This window comes from Cryptomeria japonica, chromosome 10 (genome assembly GCF_030272615.1).
Source record: "Cryptomeria japonica chromosome 10, Sugi_1.0, whole genome shotgun sequence".
Lineage (NCBI taxonomy): Eukaryota > Viridiplantae > Streptophyta > Pinopsida > Cupressales > Cupressaceae > Cryptomeria > Cryptomeria japonica.
The window spans coordinates 93,298,581-93,323,429 of record NC_081414.1 but is presented as its reverse complement, the minus strand read 5'-3'; the positions used below and the strand labels follow the sequence as shown (position 1 = coordinate 93,323,429).

Sequence of the window (24,849 nt, the reverse complement as noted above, 5' to 3'; positions counted from 1 at the left end):
TACCGGACCTGGGTGGACTGTTTCGACCGCTACATTCCGGTGCTTTCCTTGCACTCTTGGCCACGCGCGTGTCCTCTACACGTCCACCTCTAGCATCCCAACACTCCGAGTACTTCCAGGATCGGAATCGTCCCTGTGCTCCCTCCAGTCAAGGGTTGGGGGATTACCTAATTGCTTGGTCTTGACCACCCTATGGCTTCTTCTCACCTTAATTGGGGTCTATGGGCATGAATCGCTCAAGGCTGACCGATTTCTTTTAAGGCAACGATGCCAAAATGTTTACCACTACAATTGATAAATTAAATACAGGAAATAATAATGTACATGACAATGCATACTAGACACAACAGTTTAATATATCTTTATTTGCACATGCAATTATTATAGAGAAGAACACTAGAGATGGTCGGCCAAGGATTACAATAGATCCGACTATATCGTAACCCTTCCTTGACGGTACCCAACATATTTAAAGGACCCAACGGTTGTCGAGAGGTACACAATCGCCAAATAACTGACACATAACTACCCGAGAGTGACAACTCACTTAATACAAATAATTAATACTTTGGTAGATAACAAATATTATCAAATATAACAATAGGCATTTTATGCCTACTACACCCTGTTTCTGGCTCTGATGGCTTATGAGCGGCAAGGTGGGGATAGGCCCTCTTCTTGGCTCATGGTAGCAGAAGGGTGGGGTTAGGCCCTCTTTCTGTCTCTAAGTGGCTTATATGCGACAAGGTGGGGTTAGGCCCCCTTCCTAGCCCTTAACAAACCCTTCAATGATCTACTATTGACTTAAAGGGATTAAGCACGAATAGGGAAAGCAGATACAAGCACCCCACTAGGTAGACCAGCCTCGAGTGGATGTCCAATATGCTTGCCATTGGGGCCAAGAGTGTGAGTGAGTATCTTGGGCTTAGTGCAAGAATGGCTTCGGGCAGACCTATCATGCTTCCTCCTCTAAACCCTTTGACGCACTTGCCAATTGCAGATACAAATACTTATTTCTTTCTTCTTTAATCTTGCCTACCTGCAAGGTAACAATAACTCAATGGATACATTCTAGGCAATAAGAAGGGATATAACAATAGGTGTAGTTGTGTGTATGCTCCGTGTCTGCATATCTTCATGTGTATGCTTTGTGTTTTTATGTGTTTGCTCCATGTTTGGTTCATACCTGATGCATTTTCAGCATGTCTACTCCATGTGTGTCTATGATTGCATTATGCTTAACAATTCCCAAAAAGATATGAATTTATTTAGAAAGGAACATTGCATCATGCTTTTAATCCTCACCTTAATATATGTTAAATTCTTGTGTTAACAAAGAGATGTATCCAAGATATTGTGCATACGTTGGGTCAATTCAAATCAATCCTTTACATTTTCAAGTGATGAGAAATGAAAGATGAGAGAAAACTTGTCATAAAATTACAACTTGATATAATATCAGAGTGGTGCAACAAAAGGTGGATTACGAATTAGACTCCATGATCATTCAACTATTGCCCCACCTAGGTTCATACAGATCGCAACATATATATATATATATATATATATATATACATCCAAATTAAAAACAAGATAAAGAATAATAATATAGGGTTGCTTTTTTTTGGTGGACTGGATTAGTCATTAATTAACCACCAATAAACAGACCAAATGTATATTTATTTATAGCAAGTGTGGGTTGGCCAGCATAGTAAGGGACACGTCTTATGAAGAAGGATGCCCATTGCAAAGTTTGCAACCCTACACATTTTCTTGAAGGCTATATAGGGCAGAACTATCATAGGCAAAAGGGGAGAACAGAAAGAAAATCAGGCCTGATAAAATAAAAGGAGAAGAGCATAACAATATAATCAATCTTTTTAGGCAAATTTCTGTAAGGTGTTAGTTTATAATTACCCTTGTCAGGAATCTATTTGAAGATTACCCAAGTTGGGATTTTGTATTGCAGGACTAAATTTTATAATCAAGCTTGTTTTGCATGCAAGCAATCTATTCTTAAGGTAGATTGGGTGTTATTTTTTTTAATTATTTTTCATGCATTGTTAAATCCCTTAAGTGTGTGCTATGAGCTCTTAGTTTAGGGATTCGATATTATTTAATATAATTTACTTTGCTACATGTGAACCACCTCAAAAACACTGTACAAACTGTAAATAGCAAGTTCATTTGTTTGGATTAGGTTGGTTATTTTCTGTTATAGGGAGCTTCCTTTTCTAATTTGAAGAACGGTTTTACTGTACATGCTATTCCATTGTGTTTTTGAGCCAATATATTTAGTTGAATATATAATAGGAAGGGTATATTTAGGCCTTACTAAGGGTATTTTTGGCACTTTTGGGATCATTAACACTTAGATATGATGCTTGAGGCCTATTATAACTAATAATTGGTACTTTTGGAGGGGAGGAAGGAATTAGTGTAGTCTTCCTGTTATGATTATACCATATTTTGAATTTTTTTTACAACCAGAGATCTATATGTTGCTAAGAAAAATAAGAAGCAGAATGTTTATAAGCGTGAATTTCTTGTCTATCTCATTTCTAAGTTTGGGTCAGTCCTCTTTCGTTGTTTGCCCATCTCAAATTGACTGACCATTCTTGATAATATAATTTGCCTTTATTCTGAAGTTTGATAAGTCCTCTTTTTGTGTCTTGTATTTGGAGTGGTCAGAAGGTCATTTCAGCTTCTACATTTCTGGAACCAACTGCATGGTTAGTGTACACACTACAGAGTCACTCCAAACAAATTGCATCTAGCTTTCTTATCCAATTTTTGATTTTTATGTTTGGTTTTCGATATGCATTTGTACGCTACAGCTGTGCTTGCTTATCGACTCTGCCATGCTGCTCATGATTTGTATTATTTCTGGGGCAGTGTTTTAGAAGTTGTTGTTTGCAATGATGTGCGTTGGTAGGAATTGTTTAGACCAGATTTGACACCAGCTGTATGGACTGTCCCTCTGCTGCTTGTACCTGCATAAACAACAAATACAAGGCCAACAGCTAAAGCACTTAAAAATTCAATATAATTCAGTATACAAAAAATGTAAGATCCCATACGAATACAGACCGTTACCAAGATATGCCCAGCAGATGGGTAGTCCTTGATGTTAATTGCTGTTAAAGCATATAAAATTTGGGACTCCAACCAAATCCATTTCCATCACTCGGCTAATTTAAGGTAACAAATAAATACATGCTATCAGCAATTTACCTCATCATGATTAATTTTATTTGGCTTGGCTGCACAATTGCAATCTATTGTAAGCTCTCATGGGTTTCAAAGGAATATCAATGACTTGAGTTGCATGTGCCTTAATGGGTTTTTCCCAATCAACTAACAATCACAAGCATTTGTTGGTTTCATCCAATCATTCACTATCACAGGAATTCATGAGTTTTACAAGGTCACCAGGAGATGGGGGATACTTTGAGACTCTGGAGACTGGTACTGGTACCAGTACGACTAATTTTCAAAAATAGGAGATGGGGGTACATGGAGACAATAATTTCCAAAAAATATCATGCCATGGAACTTTGAAAACAAAAACATGTAACAAAATAAAACCAAAACCAAAACATCCAGCCAAAACCAAGAACATGTAACAAAATGAAACCAAACCAAAATCTCATAATAAAACAAAACCAAAAAATCCAGCGAAATCTTTACCAAATGTCAGAAAGTGAGAGGAAAACAAGGTTTTATCAGAAATAACAGAGTAAGCAGATGTCAATTATGGATAAAGAGCAGGGATTTTTTGAAGTAATTAAATCCTTAAAGGATATTACAATTACAGTGGTATGAGAGATGGACATCAATAGTTCATTGAGTTGTATGCTTAGAGCAAGCAAGGTAAGGAAAGCAATCAGGCCTTTACACCTCCAGGTAATAGCAACTGTGCTGGTAGACAATGTTTTTGTTTTGTTTTTAACCTTTTTGCTTGCATTTTCCTGGAGGAGACCTCACAAGACAGCCAAAAATCAGGCAGGAGATGGGGAGATGGTAGGAGACATGGAAGTGAGGTCTCCGGTGCAAAATGAGGTTTCGGGTGTGTGAAAGGGATTGGACACGTGTCTTCCAGTTACAGAGGTTTTACCTTATTACCCAATTTTCAGTCATTCATGGATTTAACCTGATCATCCAATTATCACAGGCCTTTGTTGGTTTTAAAATACTGTCCCTTTCAAGAAATAAGTCAGCAAAAATATTTGGATGAAATCAGCCCCCCAAGTGTGGGATTGAACATTTTTGTATGAAAAGTAAATATCTAGTAAAATAATGTATATTTGGTTGTCATATCTGCTGTACAGTCAACAAGAAGGTTGAAGTAGTTGAGGTATTTTAATGAAACAACTGTCATGGAGAATGTCTGTCCAAATCTGCGATGTTTGAACTTTTCTTCAGCATGTCAATTGCAGCAGAATATTTCATCCAAGATGGTCAACGCAAACATAGATATCAACTGCAAGCAATGAAGTAAATTCACTGAAAGTTAAGTTCCGGTCCAAAGTCCAACCCAAGTGTTGGAATTTGCCAAGAGGAAACAAAAAAATGGCTAAGTGTGGAGTTTACCACAACAAAAGAGTCAAATTTTGACTAAGTTTTGGAAAGGAAATAGGAAGAATGAAGAAGAGTAAAGAAGAAAAGTAAAGAGGAAATGAATTAAATCCTTGTCCAAGGATGGAGTCTGTCCTACTTAATACAAGCCAAATTCAGAATTGAAGACAAATCCATAGGCAAAGTTCGTCCGAGCATAGAGATGGCCAAAATATTGGCTAAAGTTGAAAGGTCCGCATGAAGGTGCTACAAAATGAAATTGAATAGCCAAAATTTGGCTTATGGGAAACACTTCATAGAGAAAATTCCAATTTTCTCCATTGTGGCAAAGCACAAAGGAATTCTTCTCCAAATTCAAGGCACTTAAAAGAATTTCAAGGCATCAAGAAAGAAAAGTCCTCAAACTTGGTGAAAATATAGGAAAAAAAGTTTCGGACTTCTTGGGGGATTTCCTCTACCATCCCAAACCTATTGAAGCAATCAAGCAACTTCTTGAAGGATTTCATCTCGTGAGGAATTGAAGACAAGCTCCCAATCAAAATCAAATGGATACAAGAGGAGTATTCCAAACAAATTTCCATACTTAGACAATTTCTTGACACAAATTAGGGAATTCAGAGGAATACACTAGTCCAATTCAAGTAGGAGGAATTTCAAAGCAATCAGGAAAGAAAATTTTAAGAAATTCAAGTACAGGCATTTGCTCCAAGGGGAGACTTCCAGACCTCAAAGATTCAAATGCAGGTGAGAAGAAGAGATCAAAATCTCGAAAGGAATTTGAGATCAAAGCTAGGAAGAAGCAAGCGCAAAGGACAAAGTCATCGGTAAGGAAAGATATTCTAAGGCAAGTACATGGAAATAGAACAAAGTGACCAAGGAGGACATCCAACATGCTGAAGTGGCGCCTTGTCATCTTCCAACCAATCGAATTGTTCCAAATCAACATGTCCAAGTTCAATGAACCTGACTTATCCACAGAAGCTTCTAGAAGGCACAGTCCACAATGCAACAACTTTCTATTTTATTATTGGTTTATATCTAGCAGAAGGACAAGTGTCCCCAAATGCAATTTTCTCATTGGTTGAGAGGTAGTTGGTTATAACAAACCCTATTTAGGGTTTTATTTTGTAATCTCGATCATTGATTTGAAATCAATCGTGGCCATTGAATTGTAATTGAAGAGCCTATAAATTGAGCTTGCCCCTCATTAGCAAAACATGGGAGCATGTTGCAAAACATGTTGAGATAAGCAAATTGTTGTTTATGACTGCAATAGTAATAAGTAATGCATTGTTCAAATTGATGGTGATTACTTCTCTTATTTTGGAGTTTGCATGGTTCTTATCTTTCATCATAGTTTAGATTTTATTTCATGTATGTTAGACGAATGCAAGATCTGATAAGTATTGATTTATGGTGAATCCTTCCGCTCATACATTTGATGAACACATGATTTTTGTTCATTGTGTAAAGTTAGTTTGAGCTTACTTTGTGGATGTTTAACTTCTGTCTGGACGAATATTGTTCGATTTGATGGTAGTTATTTATGACCTGAAAATCATAAGCACACCCCCTTGGAGATTGCACCCGCTTTGTGTAGTTGTCCTAGCATGGCGAAGCAAAGCGTGGTTATTGGTTTCACCTAGTCAATACCATCTCTTGAATTCTTAGGAATAGATTATAACTTCTAAACCTTGATCTCCTTTTCAGTTTTCTTGAAGTCCATGATCCAAGACCCAAACGATAGAGCTTCATTGTCTAAACCTTAATTGTGAATTGAACGAGCCAAGCGTAAGTCCCCTTTGTGTACTACTGGCATATCACAATGCCCATTGAGCTTATCCACACATCAAGACCTCACAAAAGAAAGCTTGGAATCGCCATATGATCTTCTCGCAATCTTAGGATATGCGGTGATTTTGTTGAAGAGAGGGTAGAGTGTCTTTGGACATTTTATTATGTGTTTTGTGGGTAATAAAACACACACCAATAGGTATGGTTTTATGGCAATTTTTTTTTCCTTGGGTGTGAGTATGGGTTTGGCTATAAATAATATGTAATATAAAATTTAAAATTATATATTAGGTCCAAGGGGTTGAGCTCAATTGGTTAAAACATTGGGTTTTCATTGTGGAGACCCAAGTTCAATTTCTTTCAGGAACATCTAAAGTGGAATTCTAAATTATGACTCTTGGTCTTGCATAGTTGGCTTCTAATATGGAGGTGGTTCTTAAATAGAAGTGGATTTCTAAGTAGTGACTCTTGGTCTTCCATAGGTGATTTCTAATGTGTTTGCTTGCAAGGACAATGTATTGGTCTCATGTTGATGCTTGTATGAGCAAGATATTTGTAATCAATATGCAATTCAATTTTTTTGTTATATAAAATACAATAATGATACTCGTAATTGCTAATAAAAAAAGGTTAAATAACTAATAATTTGCTAAAATGAAAATACTCATGAATTCACAATTCAATGATTTGTCAAATGTTAATCAATGAAAATTACAATTAATATTTAACAATCTTCATATTTCTCTTTGTCAAAAGCATCAAAGTCAACATTTGGCTCAATTTTACTTGAACTGCAATGAGTTACAATGCTACTTCCACTACCAGCTGCCTCATCTAAAGATATGTTTTGGCAAGTTGTGCAGCAATAACGTCTATATCAACATACTCAATAGCTAGATCCTAGTTCCTTTTCATCCTCTCATTGTAATCAAGTTTTTTAAGTGACGAGATCTTAATAAATAGAGGTGGTCTTGGGGTGGAGATGCCAATGGGGTTGAGGGGCAGCATCGTTCATGGGGTTTTTGGGGCAACACCCCCAATGGAGTTGAGGGGCAGCACCCCTTGTGGGGATCTGGGCGCAATGTCCCCAATGGAGTTGAGGGGTAGCGCCCCCCTTGGGGGGTCCTGGGGCAGCCACATATTAAGGCCTTTGAAACCACATAAACCTTCATGATGCATGCCATTTTCACAATTTTTGTAACTTCAGGGCAAAATTATATATGTAGACATTTTTTTGTTTATAAAAATGTTATAAATAATTAACTTTTTTTCTGGGCAGCACTTGGGTTTGGCCCAAGTTAGCCCGGGGTTCCTCCCAGGCACCTCCTGTGAATGATGGCTCCTCATTCACAGGATCCTCCTGTGAATGATGCACAAAGAACTTGGGGTGGCTGGGAGGGACCTTGGCGAACCCAGTGGAGAACCAACTTTGTACCTGAACCCGAACCAAACTCATATAGGTTTGAGAAGGGATTTCAAAGGAACCTGGTAACTTTATTACAACTTTGATAGTGCCCCCAATCTTTCACAGTTATTCTTAGTAAATTCAATTTATATTTGATGTTTCTGTATTGTTTTTATATAAAATAGCTGTAAAATATTTTGTGTATGGCTGTTTCCCATTTGTCCCTTCATATTTAGGGTGGGCCAGGAACCCTAGCAATATTGGAAATCTGTCTCCTTTCCACATCCCTTGCTCTTGGAAAAGTGGTGTGACAACCTTTGATAAATACAGAAAAGAAAAACAGGGTTTTAGTTGACAATTTATAAGGTACAGGAATGCTTAAGATCGTGTTTGAACTAAGCAATTTCTTCTACCAGATTCAATGCTAGTAGAACACTGTTGTAAAAGCTTAATAAATTTCTGTAATCAATTTTACTACTGGTAGAATACACTGTTGTAAATTTCCTAGTTGCTCAATGCTTGGTGCCACATTATGTTGTCAGTTCATGAATAACATAACTTATATATAGTGGGGATGGACAGAGATGCATTGGCAGTTGCTGCTAGGTTATTCTCATATAATATTTTCTTCAAAATATTTGTGTGGTAATGGTTCTGCTAACACCTCCAGAATGGATTACATAGAAAAACTATCATGTCTAGAGAGGAGTAAGAATGATGATTACAAAATTTACTTGTTTCTCTTATTTGACAATTCTCAGATGCAATAGTTCTATAAAGTAGGTCTAACTCTTTCTGAAGAGGTGGATGTGAAGGGTGAACAATTTAGAGACAATTGAAGATGTTGTCTTTTAATGAGCTTAATTTGGATGGATAACACTGCTGACTTCATGTATTGTCGATTTGTTTAACATTCTGTAGATAACTAGCTTTTAAAGGTGTGATAACAGTGTTTCTGTCAATTTTCTTGTAATGCATTCGTGTTAAGTAAATTGGTAAAATTTAGAGAAACAACCCGTCTTTTAAGTTTCTGCCTGTTGATCATCTAATTATTGATTATGTGATACAACCTTGTCTTTTATATTGTGCCATTTACTTTTATTTTGTTTAGACTTTAGAGTCTAGACAAGAATTTCTTGTTAAACATGATCTTATGTCATTAATTAAAATTTACTAAAATGTTTAATGCACTAGTTATTATGTATGTGAAGCGTTTTTTTTCCATTGCACTTCTCTATCAATTACTAGTCTACTGATCCATACTTTCTAATTTTGCAGTCTTCTGCATTTGTACTTGTTTATCATGTAAGATTTGCAGTTATATCCAGTTACTACTGTTCCACAGTGCAACATCGAGTTTTATTCAATTTGATTTATCAAATTGATTCATATGCTGGAAAATACAGAATATAAATGAAAATGGAGAAGGTGACAACAATACTTACTCATAGATACCCTTATCCACATGAACATTCACAGCATGCTATCACTGCAGTTGTGGTTGGTTCCCTCTTCTTCATATCAGTTGATAACTTTCAAACTCTTATTCACAAGATGGACAACAATATAAAGTGGTGGTCGATATATGCATGTTTCTTTGGCTTTTTATATTTCTTTTCCTCTCCTTTCTTGGGACGAACCATTCAGCCAAGTTACTCAAACTTCAGTCGATGGTACTGCACTCTTTCTCAAATATGAAGTAAATTATTTGTTATTCAAAGCTCAAAATTTATTGCATAATATCTATGTGGATAAGTGTCATTTTTGTGTAAATACTCCCTGCTTAAAAATAAGTCCGAACTAAGGAATGGATTTACACATCGCAGGTATGTGCTGTGGCTTTTAGTTGCTGGTGTGTATCATTTACCAAGCATGCAGTCAATGGGAGTTGACATCAAAATGAATGTGTCTCTATTTTTGACATTATTCTTATATTCTGTCTTGGCTCTTTTAGTTTTCCATATTACATTTCTTGTGCTCTGGTATATGGGCCTTGTTGCACGCTTTGCAGGAAAGCGGCCTGAGATTCTTACCATTCTGCAAAATAGTGTTGTAAGAGCTATTATTTATTTGGAACTGATGAAGTTAATTTGTTTGATATAAGATGTTTCGTATTGAAACCCAAGCCTTTCTTCCTATGATTAAGTTAATTCTGTCTGTTGCTGTTGCAGGTTTTAAGTATAGCATGTTGTGTTTTTTACAGCTATTGTGGCAATAGAGCCCCAACTAGAACAAAATCGTTTGGAAGTAAAGATTTTGGTCTTGTTGTGGGTACCTTTATAAAAGGGTGGCCACAGGTGCATGAATTGAAGGAGCAGGTTTGCTCTAATTGGCTCGCCTCTGTTGGATCTGCAAGTGACTACCCTGTATTTTCCAAATGGGTTATTTATGGGCAGGTACGTGCCTATCTATCTAGGGGTGACTTTCTTATCTCTATTGAAGGTACATGCAATTTGCAATCATACTTCTGATTTGGACAAACTTTTTGTTCTGAAGTAACAACTTATCTTTACAACTTAAATATGTTTCTGAAGTAAACAAATAAAATTTGACTCATTGTTATTTCTGGAGTAGACCGTGTCTGAGTTTTTGTATCCAGAAATTTACACATGGTCTAATCCAGAAACAACAGCAATTAAAATTATGAATTGTGGAAATCTGATACCATTAAGTAAAATTTGGTCAATGTGGGTATTTTTACTAACCCTCAGTTTTTTTTGCAGTCAGCTGACAAAATCTCACCTATTTTTTCTTTGTGGGCAACATTTATAGGATTATACATTGCAAATTATGTGGTTGAAAGGTCAACTGGGTATGTCACATTGAAAATTGCTTTATGATGCTGGTTGTTTTGGAATGTATCATTTGTTAATCTTCATTTTTGTGCAATTCCATTATTTCTGTTTCAATTTTTATTTTCAGATGGGCCTTGACACACCCTCAGTCAGCATCAGTTTCTGATATTCGGAAGGCATCTGCAGCTCCAGATTTTTTGGACATGGTTCCTTGGTACTCAGGGTATGTACTCTGTTCCATTAATTCCAAGGTGTATTTCTGTTGGTGAGGAAGCATGTGTCAGTGGTTCAAGATGACAAGAGTGTGCTGTTTCAGGACATCGGCAGATTTGTTCAAGACAGCATTTGATCTATTGGTATCTTTAACATTGTTTCTTGGACGCTTTGATATGCGAATGATGCAGGCATGTCTACTCAATATATCTAATTTTTATAATCTGTAACCTTGTTATGTTATTCAATATTCTGTTCATTCTGTTTTCATTTGTAGTAAGTAGTTGTGATGTTACATGCCATGTTTTAAATTGTTGGGCCTTGTTTTATTTAACAATTTTTACTTGCTTTATTTGATTAGGCAGCAATGACCAAGGCACAAAGTAATGAAATAACGGAGGGTTTTCTTTTTAATCATCTAAAAGCAAGAGAAGAACTATGGTTTGACTTCATGGCAGACACTGGGGATGGTGGGAATTCTACATACAGTGTCGCCCGATTGCTTGCTCAACCTTCCCTTAAAGTAAGCCATAACGATAATGTTAAAGAACTTCCACGTGGAGATTTACTTCTTATTGGAGGAGATCTTGCGTAAGTTGATTTTATCATTTTCACTTCTGCTAAGATCAATCAGAGAAACAAAATTTATTCCATAGTATATCTGCAAATGATTCAAATTATTGCTTGCCCAGTGTTTTTTAATAATGACAGTTATATACTTGGAGAATCTATAAGTTGAAACCAATGACTCGAGTGTAACATGGGTTAGCTGATTTGTGTGTGAGCTGGTTCACAGTTTTTTGATTGGATTTTATTTGCACAAGACTGTACAATGTAGATTACATATGTTAGCCATTGAATATAATTTTAACCTTATAACTAGACATTTCTTTTACATGACTGCATTAATTAGATCTTACTGTCATCAAATCCAAGCATTGAGAACTTGTGCCGGGCTGTTTAAACTGTTAAGATAGCTTGTAAGCATCTATGAGCTAAGATACACAATTGTTAATCTGTTTTCTCTAAGTCACAATGTATCTAAAGGCTCAAATTAGATCTCAAAGTTCATCTAAGGTTTTTGGTGTTCGTGCTTCGAGGCATGCTACATTTAGGATTAAATCACAAAGAGCCTTTGTGTATCAGCGTAAGTTTTCCTGTAATGGGATGTAAACTTTCCACAAAACTTACCAAGGGAGGTCTGATTTTAGTTGAATGAGAAATCAACAAAGCCTATGTGTGGTGAATATTTAACTACGACCAAATTTTAATAATAAATTTTGTTTTAGTAAAACTCAATGGATCACACAGCTTATTGAGAAGAAATGATTTGTAGTGCCCTCTAGAAATACATGCAATACTTCAACTTGTCCTCCCCAGCTCTTCCCCCCTTCCTTGCTTTGCCTCCCAAATGAGGAGTGTGGGACAAACAATGTATTAACAGGTCCCTCTTCCTAAACACATGTAAAAGTGGGCAATGACTGTAGATAGCATGCTCTTCAAACCTCACTTGTTAGATCTCATGGTGAATTGGACACTATGGATTGTTCTTCCTTGTTACAGCAAACAATTTTTGAAAAATACTGTGATAACTTGCCTGACTTGTGAGCTAATATCAGCTGTGAGTAACTTACAATATTACTTGGGGCTGAGTGTAATTAGAAAAACATGCAGCAAGCAATACTTAGTAATGCATGAAATACGTAGGTAAAATTGCTGAAACTTGTGACTTAGGGCAAAATTCATTCGCTGGTAAAGAGTAAATTTTGTGAGGTTTTTTTCACATTTTATGGGTTGTTTTTGGTCGGTAGTGTGTGGTAAGGCATTGGACCAAACTTCCATGGCTGTGTTCTCATTGCTGAGGCTTTGGTGATAGGTAGTAGCATAATAGACAAGGTTGTAGCATGGATCATGGTTATGTGTATTGAATTGTGGGCCTTGTTAGGTCCCAAAGCTGCTCCTCCAAATCCTACAGCTTTTTAACCTTCAAGGCTAAGGATTTGTCATCAACAAGGTAAACAAAGGCTCATCAATGGAATTACGATGGTTAAAGGCTCATCTATGAGACTGGGTAATCTCTTTTGCGCTTTGGGCTCAGCTATGAGACTGGGTAATCTCAAGATGTTACCTAGTAGCGCGTTCTCAAACCTAGTAGTGCGTTCTCAAGATGTTACCTTAATAGACATTTAAATCAAACAAAATGAATAACTAAAGTTACAATAACCATACCCAAACTGCATACTCACCCAAAATTTGTCACTAGGTCGAGTGAAATTGGTTGCAATAACCTCTTGTAGCTGATGCATCTTGTATGTGCACCCTACAATTATCAATTTCTTTAATTCTTTTAGATGTATTCATTTATACTGCATACATATTGGCAAAGATGCAAGCATTCTAGACATGACCCTCTAAACATTTATCCATTAAGATTGAAACTATTCCCTTATTGTCTTATTATATTGATGAACAACATGCATATCTATACTATTACTACAACTAACCTGATGGAAGGTGACTGATGTTGATTTTAGTCTTTTACATTAATTCAATACTCAGAAAATAGGAATTTAACTTAATTTCCAGATTATATGAATTGCTGATAGTACTTAGGAATTTCCAGAATTAAGTAAAAGTTAAGAAATGAACAAAATGAACACACAACACACAAGTACCCTGGGAAAACCTCCTAGGAGGAAAAACCCAGCAAGAAAGATCCTCAGATCTGATTATGCCTTAAATACAATATTCTGATTACAACACTTTATCTCTGATTGCTGTCCAAACAGCAAGTTGCCAAGGTGATGTAGAGTGATGCCCTAGTTGTAGATGATCAAGACATCCACCAGCAGAAGATAACTTCGATAGGCTGAAGCAGCATGTAGCTAAATGTTCTTGCAGTTCACCAAGGAGCATATTCGCCAAGTGTAGGAGGGCAGATCACATTTAGGAGCAGAGCAGATCGCATTGTATGTGTGATGTGAATAAATGTATTTACTTTATTTGATGAACTCATATATATATATCTTCCTCTAGGTATAAACCTCTAAAGTCGGCTTAGCATAATATAACCTTAACCTTTATTTTATTTATTATTATTCCTTAGCATGTTTTTACAAAGCCACATCAAGTGGCGTGAGGATAGGGTCTGCCCAATTTTATGTTTGCGTGAGAAGAAGGGCCCAACCCTAAGAGTGGCCTGTGGGAGAAGGAGGGCCCAGCCCTAAGAGTAGCGTGTGGGAGGACAAGGGCCCAGCCCTAGGAGTGGCGTGTGAGAAGGGAGAGAAGGGCCCAGCCCTTGGCGGATTCCAATGTTGCCTTAAGGCAATTGGAATCCGCATTCTACCTAGTTAGAATCAACACTCCCTCTTAACTAGGGAGAAGGATAATCTTACAACCAGGTTACAAGATTAGGACCCAACCCTAAGTAATACATACAATGTTTAAATTGTAATCCGAACTTAGCTGTCAACTTCAAATACTCCTTAGAGAGGATCACAACAAGTAGCCACAAATAGTAGCCCATAGTATCCATCTTGTACTGCCTGTGGAGGGTTAATTCAAAACTTTATCATGCACACTTGCAAGTCATGAATACATACACAATTATTCATGCACATCATGGAGTCTTTCCATGCCATCCATCACGCATATCCATCATTCATTGTCTTTACTTCAGTCTTCTCCCAAAGAAGAATGTAACATCATAACCTTCCATCTTGCACCCAAGCATAGAGTGGAGTTACATAATCATTGTCCTCCATAAGCATAAAATGAAAACATAGTCCTCCATTTTGCACACAAGCATAGAATGGAATCTAATAAACATAATCCTCCATCTTGCACACAAGCAAAGAATGGAATAAACATAATCAGAATATTGTAGTCTTCCTTCTTGCACACAAGCATAGAATGAAACTACATAACATAGTCTTTCAGCTCGCACACAAGCATAGACTGGATCCACCTTACATTGCTCGCAGAGGGTGGAGAGAATCTTTTCTACCATTTTACATTGCCCTCAGAGAATGGTAACAATTACTCTTCTCCCTGAGAAGATTACACTACCACCTTACATTGCCCACAAAGGGTGGTTGATACAACACAATGTATCACTGAGTTTGAGACTCCCTCTCAATCAAGGCGGTGTTCTCCACAGCTCCAAGTCTATCTTTTGAAGTACTCAAGCTTCAAGAGACTTGGTGAGAACATTTGCAACACAGGATTGTCCTGCCATAAAACACTGAATTGTCAGGTATCTCTATACAACCCTGATAATAAATCAAAACAACATAACAAGAATTTTGAGAAACCACACTGCTTCTCTTGATGCAACACTTGCAACAATGTATTTAGCTTCAACAATACTCAATGCAACTGAGGACTGTTCCTGTAGGTCCAAGAGATCGCAGCGGGTGAATGCTTGAAGTGTTTTCCCTGTCCGTAACACTTTTTGACCAATCTGAACCAATCAACCTGCCTCTATTCAGATGAATCTGCAAGATCATTGCTGGCTGCAGACATACTCAACTTCTTCAAGTTAGTTTCCATATAAGTTTACAATCCTTAATTCTAACATAACAATAGAAAACTTGACTTAGAATAATTTCATTAGATCCTTGCCACACTTCTAACCTAGAAGTAATGCATTTTAGGTTTAGATCTTCCATCTCAATTCTGAGCTAATTCTTTCTTATATTAAATCATGAGGCTATCTTTATCAGTCAGAGTTAGATCATCCACATAAGGAATCAGAATTAGCATTTCAGATACTTTAAGGAACAGGTTAGAATCTTTACAAAACCCTAGGCTTATCAAGTACTCTTTCATACCAAGAGTTTTATTGAAGATCATAGGGCTCCCTCTTAATCCTCAACATCAGACCGATAGCCAAGCATCATAGTATCATAAGTATTCATAAACAAGGATGAGAAATGTCAACTTCACCTTTTATGAATTGGACCCATGGCGCAATTATGATCATGACATATCTTTAAACTTCTTCTAAATGAGTGTGAAGATCCTTATGCCTTATTTCAAAGCTCCCTCTGAAGCCACATCAATCCAAGCTTATGGATTTCTGATGCAAGTATGGCCATGGCCCTCGACATACATCACCTACTATATGAGGTTATATAAAAATGACCTTGGGTGAGGATCACAACATTCATGATAAGTTAGATGCATCCCTTTAACAATATAACCAATGATACATAGAATGCTGAGACAATACTTATGTGACACAAACTAAAAAACTAGCCTGTAACATACAACCTGAAACTTGTACATCACCATACAGGTTATAACAAAAATCTAATTTTTTTTTCATGAAGGATGTACAAAGAAACTCATAAGGGTTAAGTCATGTTCATTTTCTGCCTCACCAGGGTTTACACAGATTTGAGAGTACATGCATTCAACCATTAGTATGACCTAATGGAGTCCACAATTAGCTCACAAAAGTACGATAGTTATCAACTAGAACAATTCGAAGTCAACAATTGAGGATATAGTGTATATCATTAATTTCCATAACACTTCACACTTCATGATACCAAATACTCAATTGAAAAAGTCAGTTTTATGTAACTAGTATAGAATCATTCAATTGATGATCAAAACTCAATTAGATCATAGATGATGAAGTACTAATACCTTTTAATAATGAAGTACCACATGATGGTGACATAGAATGTTTACAAGGAGAGTGAAGTATACTTACCAATGAAGATACTAACCAAGCAATGATAGTGAGAGCCTGATAAAGAACTATACATCCATGAATCAATAGCAAGCATTCTAGACATGACCGTCTAAACATTTATCCATTAAGATTGAAACTATTCCCTTATTGTCTTATTAGATTGATGAACAACATGCATATCTATACTATTACTACAACTAACCTGATGGAAGGTGACTGATGTTGATTTTAGTCTTTTAGATTAATTCAATACTCAGAAAATAGGAATTTAACTTAATTTCCAGATTATATGAATTGCTGTTAGTACTTAGGAATTTCCAGAATTAAGTAAAAGTTAAGAAATGAACAAAATGAACACACAACACACAAGTACAAAATGAACACACAACACAGAATTAAGTAAAAGTTAAGAAATGAATTTGCTGTTATTTTATTTATTATTATTCCTTAGCATGTTTTTATAAAGCCACATCAAGTGGCGTGAGGATAGGGTCTGCCCTATTTTATGTTGGCGTGAGAGAGAGGGCCCAGCCCTAAGAGTGGTGTGTAGGAGAAGAAGGGCCCAGCCCTAAGAGTGGTGTGTGAGAAGGGAGAGAAGGGCCCAGCCCTTGGCGGATTCCAATGTTGCCTTAAGGCAATTGGAATCCGCATTCTACCCAGTTACAATCAACAATTGAATGGTGGATTGATTGATGCTTCACCAATGTAGACCAATGCTTACTCCATTGGGCAACATAGTCATGAATAGCATTGAGGATGGAAATAAAACTTGCATAGCATCATCAAACCTAGATTGCATTCACAAATAATCACAAATTTATATTGTATGTAATAGACATAGTTAATAATCCATAACCAAAACTACAAATACCCACATGAAACAAAGGAATGATAATCACAAAGCATTTGCAATTCATTAGATGCATTCGCATACCAATTGACCCTCCCAACTGATCCTCATTACATTTGTAGTCAGCATACAATGTCTTTTATTATGTTTTGATAATACTGGTTATTTGACTGATTGTTCTTTAACGATTTTGGGTAGTTATAAATGTTGGTTGGTTGATGGCTGCGTTCCTCTTGGCAACCGTCGGGTCCGTTAAATAGATTATGTATCAAGTAAAGTAGTATGATTTAGTTGGATCAACTCCAATTCCTGGCTGTAATTTTATGTGCAAATAAAGATATATTTTACTCCTGTATCTAGTATGCATTGTCATCTTTATTATTGATTCATGTTTTATTTTATCACCAGTAAACATTTGGCACCATTGCCTTAAGTTAAAAGAAATCGAGTCATATTTTAGTGATTCATGCCCTTAGATCAAGACCATGAGATCAAGCGATCTTTAAGGATCATCGAGCAAAGGGAATGAATGAGAAGATTACGAGACACGCTTGAGGAAAATATAACTGGATGATTGCCAAGTCGAAGCCCTTCCCAAGAATGTAGTTAAGTTGAAAAGTCAAGACAACCTTCTCCAGACAAGGGAAGTTGGGAGATGAAGTTACTGAAAGGCAAACAGAAAACACTGAGAGGGGGGGTGAATCAGTGTTTTACACGATTAACTACTTGAAACAAAAAGTAAAAGCTTGAAACTATAGAGAGACAGAGACACAGATTTTTATCTCATGGAAAACCCAATAGGGTAAAAAACCATGGTACTCACTATCTAGGATGGGCTCCAACCTAGTTACATCAAATAGCACCCACTCTTACTACCTAAGGCTTCAACCTTAAACAACAAAGGCACCAACCTTTACAATAAAGAAATTTTTCAGATTGAGAAATGATACAGCCCTTATGGTTGCTGTTAATTTTCTCAGTTATGTACCTTCACTTTTATTTACTTCACAATTTACTCCTTCATTATGATGTCTATTCCAGCATTTGATAACAAGATACATATGGTTTCAAGGAATCAACTTCACTATTACAGCTTCACCCAGTCTCTACACCCACACAGCATCACAGTCGCTTCACATCCCCAGTTCTAACAAATAGCAGAAATAATGCACAGGTCTAAGATAAACTCCCTTTACACACTGGTTCAAAAAATTTATCAATATTTAGCAGTGACAACAGAAATAAACAGAAGAACTTATTGATCATTACGCACAAAGATTTTGACTCAGAAATCTGATCATATCATGAAGAATCCCCACACTAAGGCGGTGAGAGGATCCATTGCCATGTTTGAGACACAAGCTGAGCCTAGTAGAAGAATGACCACACACGCCAAAACTCTGCCCTAGATAAGACTAATGACAGATGAAATGTCCTCCATATTCACCTTACACTTCAGCACATTTTGCTTTCAAGATCCTTTCAGATTTTTACAACACTCTCATGTCTTCATGAAGTGATAAACTTACCCCACACACACACTCAGCTATAGTAGGAATACATCAAGAGATGAAAAACATACTGCAAGATTTCAATCTCACAACCACTGTAACTTCAAAAGCTTTCAACCTATTTCATAACATCTTCATATTTCTCTCATACCCAATAAAAGGATTACCATCTTGTTATTCCTTCACCATACATCCAAATTTTTTACAGCAAGACTGAAGGTTCAAAACCTTTCTCCAAAAACGTCTTAATTCCAGACTCACTCAAATATCATTCTGTATATGCAGCTAGAGAAACTTGTTATTCCTTCACCATACATCCAAATTTTTTTTTCACACAAAAAACATACAGCAAGACTGAAGGTTCAAAACCTTTCTCCAAAAACGTCTTAATTCCAGACTCACTCAAATATCATTCTGTATATGCAGCTAGAGAAACACTTGAAAAAAAAACAACGCATTTAATCATAATTCTCAGAAAAATGTTTCCCGAATCCCAACAGAGATATACCAAATGTCACCTGGCCAAATTCGCCCAGTCAAAAAAAAGTGACAAGTGGAAAGAATAACCACCTTTCGGAAACACACAACAGCTAAAAAAACGCATTCTGAGCATTCTGAAAAATACTGTCATAACTGCCCTCTGACAAAAACACAGAGAATATTATTCTTCCAAAACTGCCAACTGACATCTGAAGGCAAATGCACTGTTACAGAAGCTTTCTAACATACACCAGACACTTTCCAAATAAGCCACACAGGTGGCACAGACTGAACACAAATCTGCAATGCAAGATGAAGAAAGATCTGCAACAACTTCCAAAAGAGACCACACAGGTGGCACAAATTAAACTCAGGCACACAAACTGACAAGAACTTACATGTGCCAGCATATAGACAACAATGCCACACAAATCCACTTATCGAACAAAACAAAGAACTAATGACATCAATGGCACAATATCACAGTAGTAATTGTTTGAGAGTAGCATTTGGGGCATTGAAAGGTCGTCAATCAAAGGAGAAGACGTTGAAGTCGAGCGAAGGTGTATAAATGACAATTTGAAGGTGAAAGAAATGCATGGAAGGTTGAAGCCGAGGGAAGAATTGAGGATTCCTATGTGGCCAAAAGTGTGAGAGAAGCACCGGAACTTCCAAATCAAAACTCTCGAGCAAGCAGATTCTAAGCTCTAGGTTTGCTTCAGAATAAAACCATGGTAGGTCCTAGTGGAGACGAGCAAAAGTCAGCCAAGTTTATAGGCAATGGATTGGAGGATCTCGTTAGGCAATGTAAGACTTGTGAAACAATCTGAATAGCAAATGGGAAAGATGATAAAGCAATTTGGCTACAATCTTTTCCAGCCACCTTACGAGGTGTAGTGATTGACCAAGCCTCCATAAATACATGGGAGAGATCAAAGAAGGCTTTCAAAGAAGAGTTTAATTTCTTTTAAACTGCTTTATGACAATAATGAAATGGTAGTAGAAATTTACAATAAAAAATAGGGTATGCACAAAAATGTACTATCTTATAATCAGACTTGAAGAATTGTTGGTAAAATTGGAAACTAAACCAGCTGACGGTCTAAAAAATAGTGGTTCATTGAAGGTATACATATTCTGAAGCCTACGATTGTGCGATGGACATAAAAAGTGAAGATATGATGTCCTTGTGTAGTAAAAGAAAAATAGAGGAATAAAGAAGTTTGGATGACAAGAGAGACAATGAATCGAGAGCAATACAAGCACTCCAAAAGGACATGCTTCAAATGATGAAAGAATTGAAGATGGAGAAATAAACCAACAAAGAAGCTATTGAACTATGGTGTACTGAGTGCAAATTTGAGGGGTGCACAAAAGGTAACTGTTTGAAAAAGATGTTTTGTGAGATTTGCTAGGTTATTGGTCATTGAATAAAGGAGTGCTCCATACAATTTGAAGAGTTGGAGTACACAAGTACTCTTTATGCGGGGAGAGCAGTCCACTCCATCGAAGCCATAGAATGCATCTCTAGGCAGTTATCAAAATTGAAAAAGAGGGCGAAATCAAATACAGTATGATAGGCCTGCCTGATTTGGGAGTTGGGAAAACTACCTGGTAGATGGTGTGTTTAGTAACTATACTTCCGATGGATCTCTTCACTTCAACATGAGTTTTTTTGGTTTGCTTTTTTTTTTAACTAAATTTACATTGAGTTGACATAATGTAAAAGCAAGAAATTTACCCTTGAAACAATTAAAGCAGTGCAAAATTACAATGAATTCATTGAGAAAAATCAAGCAGAATGACATGTTTGTTGAAATTGAATTCTGAATACTAATTTTTTAACAGAGTTTGGTTATCCTGTTCTATCCTCTTTTGTTGTCTTTTGGCCCCTTTTCAATTTTCCTTAGCTGCCTATATGATTCTACTTGCCGGAGAAAACCAACGAACTGCATTTGGTGGTTATAGCACTTTGTGTCCAACAAACAAGCCAAAGAAATGTTGGTTTTTCTTTCCTATGTTGTGTAGAAGTTTTCATTGTAGGTACTATACTGATGAGTAGTTTTATGCATATGATTATATTGTTTTGCAGTGTAACATAAAATACATTCTTGGCAAAAGAAAGAAAAGAGAAAGCATGGAAATTTTCCAAAAGGAAAATCTTGGTTGAAATGAAACAGATGAAATTCTTGGCAAGACTCTAAATAGGCTTCTTGTCACAAAATTGGGGATTGAATTAAGTTTTATTAGTTATCTTATTAGTCTTGGTGTAAATTTAATTGATAATAATTCCTTAATGCTCTTGATAGAGTCAATGGTTTACCACCATCGGGGTTGTTTCTTTGTCGATATGAGGAATATGAACAAATGAATAATTTTTGTTTCTTTATGCAATTTCTCAATAAATGGATTGGAAGTTTCAAATTTGTATTTGTACACCTAGCAAATAATTCTGTGTTTGGGGTTTAAAAGGCATTAGATTTGTTAACATGATTTGCAATATATTTGTTGTTTAGTGAATTTTTATTAATAAATTAGTTTAAAATATCAAATCTTACTTACTACACCAAGTATATCATTTCTGTGAAAGAGGACCAATTACTTAATATGATTTATAATATATTGTACCAAAAAGTGGTCTCTATCAATGGCATTTCTCTTTCCAAATTTAAATTATCATTCTGATTGTTTATTGATGATTCTGATTTTAAGAAAAAATCACAACTCAAACATGTCTCTTTGTTGAAACAGCTACCCTAATCCTTCCCCATTTACATACGAGCGCCGACTTTTTTGTCCGTTTGAGTTTGCTCTACAACCGCCAGCTTGTTACAAGCCTGAAAATATAGCTGTATATAAACCTGAATTGCCTGCTGGTGTAGATTCATTGCGACAGTACAGAGGACCTCAGGCCTTTGCTATTCCTGGCAATCATGGTTGGTACATCCTGGTCAAAGTTCCTGTCATAATGAATTTATTGTATGATTTAAGATTGTTTTGTTTGATTTCTTGCCATGATAATTTATTTGTTTGGTCTGTTAAGGATACACCAATAATTTTATATTTTTATGCAGTTTGAGTTTTAAAAGAAAGTTTGCAAGTTGCAACTGTTTGAGATAATGGATCAACGAGTTTGACTTTGTTTCTTCAATTGCATTTCATTTTTTTTTTCCCTTTTTCGAGAATTGCTTTTTATCTTTGTAACAACCTCTAGATGTTTCAAGGATTTTGCTCCTTGTAATAATCTGAGAACTGTTTAAGTAGTTTGTATCATTTTTTCCCTTTATACCATTGTTTAAGTGTACATTATCTGCCCTCCTTTGCAATGTTGTTATCTTTCTCTATAACCATGCAGATTGGTTTGATGGATTGGAGACATTTATGAGATATATATGTCACAAGAGCTGGTTGGGTGGTTGGATTCTTCCTCAACAAAGAAGTTACTTTGCACTGCAGCTTCCTCATGGATGGTGGATATTTGGATTTGATCAAGCTTTACATGGGGATATTGATATTTATCAGTTTAAGTTTTTCACAGAATTAGTCAAAAATCAGGTTTGTCCAGTTCTGGGAATGCTATTCACTGAAAGTTTTGTAATTGTAGGTAATTCTTGGAAGGATATTTCAACTTTTCTTTTGAGAAACTGTTTTTAACATTTGAAGATGAGATTGTTTTACGTAGAATACTTGCCATCTATTTAGCTAGGTTTTGCTTATTGTACATGAGTGTGTGCAGTCATACACACTAAAGGAAATTTCTTGTAAATATTGACTCTGTGAAACTACTTATACAATATGATAACAATAAAAACAGAGTAAGGTTTTTTAAATGTGGGTATCTCCAAAACAGCATTCTCCAGTCATCTCCATATTTAAGATCCAATCTAATTGGTTATTGGCACTGTCAGCCTTACACAAGCCAAGCTAAGAAATTAGTTATGAATACCTTTGGTTTAGCTACTTTGCAGTCTGTATGTCAGAGCCCTGGTTTTTGATTAATCAATCCTGACAAGCTGTGGCCGATATATTAGGAACCCTCTCCTAAATTGTTAAGCCTTAGGATTTAAAGGGTCGTTCTTATACCTCCTTTTGTTTAACTTTTTTTTTGGGTGGAAAATGCTACATGCTATGAGAACAATAGATTTCATGTGGCACGGTTGATGGTGACTGCTATAGAGTTCACATATATGTAATACACTCATTTTATCTATCACACTAGTACAAGTAGCACTAACAAATACATATAGTTGTTTTATATCTAATTTTCTGCAATCATATATTTTTAGTTCCTCTTTCTCAACAACACACTTAGCACTCCCATATCCATATGCTTGGTTTGGCTCTACCAATTTAAGCATTTTTATCATCTTTTTGAAAAGAATAACTTAAGGTTTTGTTACAGGTTAAGGAAAGTGATCGAGTAATTATAATCACCCACGAACCTAATTGGCTTCTTGATTGGTACTGGAGTGTCTGCACCGGAAATAATGTTTCTCACTTGATTAAAGACCATTTGAAAGGTAAGTGTCGAGTTCGACTAGCTGGAGATTTGCATCACTATATGCGCCACTCTGCTCTTCCATCATCAAAGTCTGTTTATGTGGAACACTTAATTGTCAATGGCTGTGGAGGAGCATTTTTGCATCCCACTCATGTATTTTCAAACTTCCATCAATTTCTTGGAGCTACTTATGAGCATAAGGCAGCTTATCCTTGTTATGAAGATTCAAAAAGGGTAGGTAAACAAGAAGGCTAGCATTATCTATCTCTTTTTATTTTTGGACATACATTATATAGCTAATTTTAATTTTAGATTTTCTTTGAACATGTCTTAATTTCTTCTTAGAGCTCCTGAAATGTTTACTTGTTGGTTTGCATCTTTATTCTAATATTTTTTCTCATGGCATGTATAGATTGCACTGGGCAATATTTTGAAGTTTCGTAAGAAGAACTGGCAATTTGATGTGATTGGAGGCATTATATATTTTTTGTTGGTATTTTCCACTTTTCCACAGGTGAGCCTTTACTGTGCATACATACAGCTGTATGCTGCAACTCATAACCCATTGATAATTCCAGTGTTTTGAAACAGTAATTCGAAGTACATAAAAGAGGGATCTGATCTTTGATATGCTAGATATTGAAGCACATTGGTGATCATCATATACACACAAGATTGTTTGCTATATTGAAAATATATACTCCTAATATCTTGGAAATGTTTTTCAAAATTTGATGAGCAAAAGCTGGAACAAAGACAAAGCAACCGTCAAGGGCCTAGGCAATATAGAGAAGTGATATCCCTTAAATTTTACCATTTGTGTGTAAGATTAACTTGCGTGAAAAAGTAAAGATTATGTGCTTAGATGCCTGCCAAATGAACCTGCTGATGCAGAGAATAAGGGAGAGAATTTCTATTGGTATCCACTAATAACTCAAGCATTTAATGGCATGGAAATGCATAGAAGCATGAATTACAACTACATCTAGGTGTGGCTGATGGATGGTGGAGCATAATG

General features: G+C 36.2%; 1 protein-coding gene across 6 annotated transcripts in view; it reads left to right on the top strand.

Moving 5' to 3' along the window:
- LOC131042116 (uncharacterized) overlaps positions 1–24,849 on the top strand; it is a 137,552-nt gene that overhangs the window by 30,150 nt on the left and 82,553 nt on the right. For 3 of the 6 annotated variants that reach the window (XM_057975430.2, XM_057975432.2, XM_057975433.2), the window contains exons 2-12: positions 9,056–9,450; positions 9,604–9,829; positions 9,949–10,173; positions 10,501–10,589; positions 10,700–10,795; positions 10,889–10,980; positions 11,151–11,376; positions 22,082–22,266; positions 22,686–22,885; positions 23,733–24,065; positions 24,244–24,345. In XM_057975430.2, coding sequence (XP_057831413.2) covers positions 9,191–9,450; positions 9,604–9,829; positions 9,949–10,173; positions 10,501–10,589; positions 10,700–10,795; positions 10,889–10,980; positions 11,151–11,376; positions 22,082–22,266; positions 22,686–22,885; positions 23,733–24,065; positions 24,244–24,345 — 2,034 coding nt within the window. In that variant the 5' untranslated portion in view covers positions 9,056–9,190. Of the gene's footprint in view, positions 1–7,651; positions 7,861–9,055; positions 9,451–9,603; positions 9,830–9,948; positions 10,174–10,500; positions 10,590–10,699; positions 10,796–10,888; positions 10,981–11,150; positions 11,377–22,081; positions 22,267–22,685; positions 22,886–23,732; positions 24,066–24,243; positions 24,346–24,849 lie in introns of all 6 variants that reach the window. The other 3 variants (XM_057975431.2, XM_057975435.2, XM_057975434.2) reach the window with 3 other exon arrangements.